Source organism: Echinops telfairi, unplaced genomic scaffold (assembly GCF_000313985.2).
Source record: "Echinops telfairi isolate 266 unplaced genomic scaffold, ASM31398v2 ScPeMD7_7469;HRSCAF=8507_0, whole genome shotgun sequence".
Taxonomy (NCBI): Eukaryota; Metazoa; Chordata; class Mammalia; order Afrosoricida; family Tenrecidae; genus Echinops; species Echinops telfairi.
In genome coordinates this window covers 4,928,543-4,937,401 of record NW_022111372.1, presented here as the reverse complement: position 1 = coordinate 4,937,401, position 8,859 = coordinate 4,928,543, and the positions used below count along the sequence as shown (strand labels likewise).

At 36.3% G+C, this 8,859-nt stretch overlaps 1 protein-coding gene across 1 annotated transcript in view; it reads left to right on the top strand.

The window, feature by feature from the left end:
* Window positions 1-1,346, top strand: part of CUNH21orf91 (chromosome unknown C21orf91 homolog) — a 32,946-nt gene extending 31,600 nt beyond the window's left edge. Inside the window, exon 5 of the mRNA XM_004711308.2 lies at window positions 1,043-1,346. Within this exon, the coding sequence (XP_004711365.1) occupies window positions 1,043-1,209 (167 nt within the window). The 3' untranslated portion in view covers window positions 1,210-1,346. The remainder of the gene's footprint in view (window positions 1-1,042) is intronic.
* Window positions 1,347-8,859: the final 7,513 nt, after the last annotated feature.

The following is an 8,859-nucleotide window of genomic DNA, read 5'->3' as shown; positions in this document are numbered from 1 at the left end:
AGATTTTTTGTTCTGATGATGCCTTACACCTGATCCCTTCAACACCTCGTGGAAGAAGCACACCAAAGGGTTTTCAATGACCACATTTTCATTAAAATTACATCACTGGGCCTGCCTTTGAGTCATCTGTAGATAGCTTAGAACCTCCAACTTTTTGGTTAACCATTTGTGTTAACCTTTTACGCCACCTAAGGACTCTTAAGGGAGTCCTGGTGGCTTAGTGGGCTATGTGTTAGGCAGCTAACCACAAGGTCAGCCTTTTAAAACCACCAATTACTCTGTGTGAGAAAGATGACAGTTTTTGGAAGCACTCCAAAGGATTCTCAACCCCAAATTAGTGATCTTTTCTGAATATGCAATCTCTGAATAATAACAGTAGCAATGATAGCAACGTATTGGTCAAGTATGTACATTGTTGTAAAGACCTGATCTTATTTTCTCCTCACAGTATCCCTGTGAGGAATTTGCTGTCATTCTTCTTGATCTACAGAGGAAATTGATACTTGGTGCTTACCCTGAATCTCATAAGAAAAAGAACAATCAAAAATTCAAGTACTCTGATTCCAAAACCTTAAGAGTTTTCAGACCTGGGTACTACTGGTCACTTCCTTTCCATAGGGTATACTAGAGATCAATTGCACATACTTTTAGATTCTGATTGGGAGGAAGGTTACAGATGTGGTCATGGCTTCATTTCTGCTAACTAGTCATTGCTTATGGCTTTTGTGTTTCACCCAAAGGAAAAAATACACACAGTATCATTGTTGGCTTAGTATTGTGTGCTCTCAAGTCAAGTATAAGTCACGGTGACCCCACGTGACGGAGTCGACCTACACTAAGGTTTCGCTGGCCTTCTCTCCTGACCACTCACCTTGGTTAGCAGCTGAGGATTAGCTGTTGTACTGCCAAGGATGTTCCTTCCAGTTTGCTAGGTGGGGAAGATAGACTTCCTAGAATAAGAAGAATAATAATGTATAAAGCTTGATGGAGAACACTGCAATTTCCTTGAAAAAATTTCCCTAATAATTTTTCATCGTTACAGAAGTTTTTGAAGAGTTAACGCACCAAGTGCAGGAGAAAGATTCTCTGGCCTCAGAGCTGCATGTCCGCCACATCGCCATTGAGCAGCTCCTCAAGAACTGCTCTAAGTTACCGTGCCTGCAAGTGGGGCGCGCGGGTGGGAAGCCACACATGCCCATAAGCAACTGAGTCCCACCGACGCTCCGTCTGCTGGGCATGTAAAGTTTGAAGAAAGTTACAGTTTATTCTTTTATAGTTGTTACTTTTGCAATGCTTAAGGTGGTATTTAACATCTTTATCAAATAAAGCAGATCACTGTACGCTAATCTTGGATTAATCATTTTGGGAATCGTTACTAAATAATTACTAAATGCCCACTCTCTTACTACATGTGACTACTTAAAGACACTGTTACAATGTGATTTTATTAAAGCATTTTTTAATTTAAATTAATCTGTTTGACCAATAGAAGACTAACTCCTTAGATTAAACTGAACTACTAGAGATAATTTTTAAGAGGATAATAGTATTCATAATATTCACCTCTTATTTATTATGGGCAATATTTTAATATGGGAATTTTATATATAAATGCTATTTTAGATACCTTTCCATTCTCTCTGTAAATGCGTGTTTGAATGGCTCTGTATGATGTTCACACATCCACGTGTGAATATACTCGCCCATATTTCAGATCAGCGCATTTTATGACCTCAAGACAGTGTTTTTACGACTATCTTGTTTAACAAAGAAAAAAATGTATTTTGGAATAGAAATCTATTTGACATGTTTTGCCTTCTAGTAACTCATGAAGGCAGAATTAATAATTTTTTAAAGCAAGTATCCAAGTAAATAAATACATTATTTTTTCTAACAAAAGCTATTCTAGGTTAGGTTAGGAAGAAAATGCTAATACAGTTTTTTTCTGTCAACTTCAGTAGGAGCCCTTGTGGTGTAGTGGCAGACACTTTGGACTGCTAACCACAAGGTCAGCAGTTCAAATTTAGCAGCCACTCCGCGAAGAAAGATGTCACTTTCTACTCATGTAGACCGTCTGGAAACTCACAGGGGCACTTCTTCCTTACCTGTATATTGGGTCACTGAAATCAACTTGATGGTAGTGAGTTTCTTTTTGGTTTATTTCCATAAAAAAAAAAAATCCTCTTCTACTTCATCCATTTACTTTTGATCTAATCCCTTTGATATGTTAGAATTTGAACAAAGTAAGTCAGCCAAAAGACTTAAGTCCAAGCCAACTGCAATATCCTCAAATTGAATGTGCTGTGAAGTTGCTGTCGCAATCTTTTAAAAATGTTAAAAATTATTCAGTGTGCCACTTTAAAGGTTCAAGAATTTACTAAGCTGCCCAAATTATTTATCAGTATCATTTAAATTCAACAGCAAAAAATCCATTGTGTTTTACTTTTCTAAAATTAGAAATTAAGAGGATTGCTTATCCACAAGAAATACAATTTCCAATTCAAAAATTGAGCTCATTTTAAAAACAATACTCTGTCAACTGGCTTATGATGTTTTCAAAGAGTTCTTAACTAATTTATTAGTTCAATCAACTAGATTAATTTTTTGCTAGTATATTAGAATAAAAGCCTACTACCAAGTCAGAGTTAAAGTGGCTCTAGATGCTGTTTATAACTTAAAGAATGTAAGAAGAACATCCTTTGCTTGAAAGGACCCATAGAAAAGCCCATGAATTTGACAGCTTCATACATAAATATGAGTGACTGCTGCCTTCTGTCTGGTCATCTACTTTGGCCTGGTTAGTCTTGAACACAGGATCTCATTAAACCGTTTTGATAGAAAACTGCTTGTTGTAATGCTGAACTGCGTTAGATTAGCTTGAGGGTATGCCGTTGATCTTATCTTTCTTTGTTGTATTTCTTCTGAAGGATGAAGTTTTTGGGTGGGAGTTTTCGAAAGAAGCTTTCAGTTTTTCTCAGTTATTTGGGTCATCCAAAGTAGATTTAAATTCCAGGGTTTGGGATGCAATGATCAATTTAATATGTGCAATACCAAGGTCTCTGTAAATTTACAAGTTGCATAAAGACATTATCTGTTTATGCCAATAATTATGTTAATGTTTACTTATTATGGTCATATTTTCAAATTTGACTTTACCCTTTTTTGGTAATCCTCTTTAGATTACTTAGGGTATAAGTCTCTTTAGATCATTTAGGGACCATCATCTAAAAAAGGATGTGTTAGCATTTGCTATGAGTAGTAGCATATTTCCAGAATATGAGCCGAACAGTGCAGCCCTGAGTGCAAGTGTTCTCCAAAGAAAGTGTTTGTCTCTTACAGAGTTTTTGGAAAATACGTAGCTTTACTAATGAGCTTGAAAACCTTGGATGGAATTATGCGTGTGTTAGGCCTTTATCATCAGGTCTGCTGGTTAGTTCCACTTATGTATTTTTACTTTCTCCAAAGGAAAGGTGCTGTTTAAAAATATCCATGGTGCTGGTATTCAGTACTTTATTTGGATGAAATTCTGTCTGAAGTGTTTTGCACAGCAGTTTACCGAGATTGGTAAACATTTACCATATTAGTTTTCTTGATTAAATATGCAATTGTTGTATATGCAATTTATAAGAGTAAGGGTCAAAATTAGGTTCTAACTTGAGAGGACATGTAATACCAGAAACATTGGTTTTAACTATTGTGTTATTGGGAAGTTTAGAAGAAAATCTCATAATCTATAGTATCAGTGTGAGAAATGTGAAAAGGCACGCTGCCAATCAGCCATCACTAACATTTTGAGGACTTACTGATTAAGAGCTGTGAAATATACTGGTGTGCTTGCTTCAGGTTAGATTTCACAGCTAGACAATTTGAATTGTTAAACAGAAGTCAAAAGTTATTTTGACTGCAAGATAAAAGATTAAAGTTTTAAAATCTCTTAAAAATTTAATTGAACTCAGAATCAAAATATTAAAAGATTATCATTTTATCCTTAAATTACAGTATTTAATACCTAAATTTAATCTGAAAAAAGTCATGTACCTTAAGACATTGTAGTACCAATAATAGATGATTCAGGTATCAGAATGCTATTTTTTGTTTGATCATGTCACTTCATATGTACAATGTTGGAGCAATGAAACGTTCTTACTTTTTAGAATGCTATGTTCATTTCACCACAAAGTGCCCATTTTTATATACATCTACGGATTATTTTTTAAATAAGTTCATGTTGGAAAATGATTCAGAAATATGGTCAGCGTATACTTTATTGTTAATCTCTTGACAGGTATACATTGTGGTTTCTTGACATTTCATTTGACTTGAACTGGTTTAAAAGGTTAACTTTTAAAAATTGTTTATCGATTCTGTATCTTGCTGTTGACGGTGTTGCATCTTGTCTGTCAGTTTTTTTCCATGTCTTTACATTTTTTGAATCTTTGTTTCTTAATATTTACCAGTTTGGGCAATTCTAGGGATGAAATTGCTTTTGTTAACATACGATGTAATACACAATGTATATGTGGTAAACTTAAGTAGAAAATTTTAAAGAATAAATTACGTGTGGCTTATTATTGGGAGGTTCGGTTTAATGACCGTAAAAAGTAGGTTCCATGTACATGAAAGCTTCTAAGTGTTATTAAGCAATGTTGTGTTATTTTTTTTTCAAGTAAATCTTTGCCAAGTAGTTATTGATGTTATTGTTTAGGGTAAAGTAAGATATTGCAACAGTACTTACTAAGTTTAGTACTCTAAAATTATTTAAATAACTTGTGCTTGGACGTGGCTATAAGCAAAGGTTTCATTTCAGTGTTTAATTGCATTTTAAACTGTATATTGGTGGGAACGTTTGAAGAAACTCATGGTGAACATCAGTAAAAGCTAAAACCCTCAACAGGTGATTTTTGCTAAGTTAAATTTTGTGGGAGTTGCCTGGGGCTGCAGGGAGCCTTATTAGAATACTAAATAGGTCTCTGGCACAGTCAGAAGTGGCCCCTTGTTGCAATAAAGCAAGGCTCTCTGTCTTACGTCCCAATATTTTCATTTCACTTCATCTTTCTTGCCCTTGTTACAATGCGCTCTCACCTATTAAGCAATTTTTATCTGTTTATGTGAATATGAACTACAGCTTAGTCTCTGGTGTTAAGGCTTTCTTTTAACATCTAGGTTTTTTGTTGGTTTTTTTTAATCATTTTATTGGGGGCTTGTACAATTCTTATCACAATCCATGCATACATCCATTGTGTCAAGCACGTATGTACATTTGTTGCCCTCGTCATTCTTAAAACATTTGTCTTCTACTTTAGCCCTTAATATCGGCTGCTCATTTTCCCCCTCCCTCCCTACTCCCCCCTCCCTCATGAAGCCTTCATAATTCATAAATTATTATTGTTTTGTCATAGTAACATCTAGTTTTTAAGATATTCCTTCCTTGTCTTTTGTGTCCAGGTTGATGCATTTTAGTAATAATGAATTATCCTGCAATTTTGTTTGCCAAAGTCAAGGATAAAAATATATGTTTATCCGAGAGATGGGTATTTTCCTCCCCCTCCCCCAAGTCCTCCCTGCAAAAAAATACAAAAGTTAAGCTTTCCCCTTAGAGCAAAGATAATTTTAGTGAATATGTATTCTTTCCTTCAGCTAGTCTAGACTGTGTATTTCTGTCCCATTACTTCTAAGAGGAGGTAAATTGCAAAGTGCCCATTAGTGACTTTTATTAAGTGTCATTCCTGCTTTTACTGATTTTATTTATCTCTATGTCAGCCTTGATTTAAAACAGTAGCATATACTAAAGTTATCGAACTAAATCTATCTGATGTTAAAGTTTTATTTTTCAGAATTACGCTAAGAATTTTAGGAAAAGAAAGTGGAACTACTGTGGTGAAAACCAAGTTGGTTTGAAAAAGCTAGACATTTCTTACTGTTAAACTTTTCTTTTTAAATGGCAATAATTTATACATTTGTATTGCTCTGCTTTGGAACTGTAACTTGCTTGTCTTTTTAATTTTACAATAAAATAAATATTTTGTTACCTGCTGTCTCTGAATGTTTTGAAAGTAGCTCTCCCCGTATGGTGCTAACAGCCATTCTGCAAGTTGGCCGTTTAAAGCCACGCAAGACATCTCCCAGAGGCCAGCCTGGTGGTCTGTCTCTGAAAAGTCACAGCCTTGAAACCCTTGGGAAGTGGTGGTTCTCTGCATGGTGAACCCCACAATAGAAAAAACGTGTCACGTGGTTGGCCTACCATATATACTTGTATAGAAGCCAGGTTCTTCAGCACATTTTTTAACACAGTTTTTGTGGTAAAATTAGGTGCCACGACTATAATACAAGTCTGCTTATACTCGAGTATATACGGTAAATGAAGAATTAGGCAAGCTTAGGAAGTTTTACTTTAAATTGTCAATTTACCAAGCCCTTAATGTTATTTTATATCGTGTGCAGATCGTACTTTGAGGGCCTAATCATTGATTCTTATAGTCTGTATGTCCCATGTGTTTCAAACTCTGGAAATAACAGTTTCTGTGACTTACTGGGTGTCTGCACTTTTCTAATTTAACTTAACCGAGTTCCAACAAATGTAAACGCTGGTCAGTCTTGAGCCCCATTATCTCTTGTTCACTACTGTTCTGATTGCTATCACTGCTGTAATTTGCATTTGCCTGCTTTAGACCTTGACAAAAGGGGCTTCAAAGAGTCCATTGAAAAATGGAATTAAAATAATTTGTTCATAGAAATTTTTGATGCTCCCTAGTAAATGGTATGTACTCATTTGCATTTCCCCCCCCCCATCTTTCTCTTTTTAGCCTGAATGCTTTGGGGATTTTGAGCTAGTGGAAGGATCAGTTTCTGCCTCTTCTGTTCAGTCATATTCTTTTGGATGACTATTATTATTTGTTTATTTATTTTTCACTTGATGGACAGTTAGAACTGTTATATACAGCAGTTATGGATATTTTTAAATTGACTTTAAAAGAATATTAAAAATGGGAATATTAAAGTTTAAGGGCATGTTAGCATTGTGAATCTGAATGTTTTTATAAATTATCACTTTTTAGCCACAAATAATAATATATTTTTAAACAACAAAATACATCTGAATCTCATTCCAGTATTTGGGTAGTATTGACCACTTCTATTTCTTCAAGCAAAAACTGTAATCTCAGCCTCCTAGTATCTGGTGCACCCGCCTTCATGGCGAAGTCAAAACAACTTGATGAGGCCAGCAGGTCTGGTCTATTTTCCATTGGGGGCAGACTGGCATCTGATGTTTAGTTGCCATTTCTGGGTATGAATTTGGCTATGAACTTATAATTGCCTTTGTCCCTGATATGCTTCCAAGCCTTCTAGGCAGTCTATTGAGTAAATACTGAATTCTAACACCTAACCTTATTCATTGAGAACTAAATCCCATTGCTCTTTGATTCAGAAGTCTTAGCAAAATTGGTTTCTGAACGTGAGCTACTGAGAATCACATCTCTATCCCAAGGATTACCTGGACTGCTTGCTGAGTCAGCTGAAACTGGGAAGATTCTGGAGTGAAAACTTGGTAATAAAAATGTGATTTTCCCCCCATCATTTACTATGGTAAGATTTTTTGTTCTGATGATGCTTTACACCTGATCCCTTCGACACCTCGTGGTTGCGATGTAACAATGATGAGAAATACAATCTTCCTCTAGTTCCTAAAGGTTTCCTCCCCGCTCCCACTACCATGACTCGAATTCTATCTTGCAAGACTGGCTAGACCAGAGCAGGTACACTGGTACAGATAGGAACTGAAAATACAGGGAATCCAGGATGGATGAGCCCTATAGGACCAGTGGTGTGAGTGGCAAAACAGGGAGGGTAAAGGGAACCGATTACATGGAACTGTGTGTGACCTCCTCCCTGGGGGATAGACAACCGAAAAGTGGATGAAGGGAGACGTCGGACAGGGCAAGATATGACAAAATACCCATTTATAAACTATCAAGGGCTCATGCGGGAGAGGGGAGCAGGGAGGGAGGGGAAAAATGAGGACCTAATGTCGGGGGTTTAAATGGAGAGAAAATGTTTTGAGAAACGATGTGCAAATGCGCTTTACACAATTGATGTGTGTATGGATTGGGATAACAGTTGTATGAGCCCCTAATGTTTAAAAAAAAAAGTAATACTGTAAACTAGATGCCATAAATAATACAATAAATAATAAATGATAATTGTAACGTCAAAAAAAAATGTGATTTTCACTGTTCCTTGTTCAGAAGCTAGGGCTTTGGGGAACTAGTAACTAAACGTGCTCAGCTTGTATCTAGCAGGATCTTGGAGACAAGAGACATGTAATGGAAACAGTGATGACTTCTAACTTTGACCTGTGTTTCCCATGGTAATATCTAGTAACACCTAGCCACGTATGGATCTGTTGAATGAATGAGAGATTTCAGAGGCAGAACAAAGATTGCATATTCTCTAACTACCACACATACCTCCTTCCAACCTCTACACTATTTCCAAGCCTATAATTCACCCCTGCTTGTTCTAACTCCACTTGTTCCAAACCTTGGTTCTCTAACTTTACATTTCATCTAATATGTTGCTTAGCCTCTACCCCCAGAGCTTTTAGTTCTGTAGCCCTAGGATGGAGCCTAATGATTTGTATTCCCATCTGCTGCTGTGCTGTGAACTACATTTTGAAAACTGCTCCAAGACATCCACTGCCTCAGACTTCACTTCCTAAAATATGCTGTTTTCCCCACTCAAAGACCATTCTTGATTACTTTTGCTTTCAGAGTAAAGGCCAAACCCCACAACAACATTTATAACCTCACCCTTTTACTCTCACCTATCTTCCATTGTGATCCTTGTGTCAATTGAGATTTG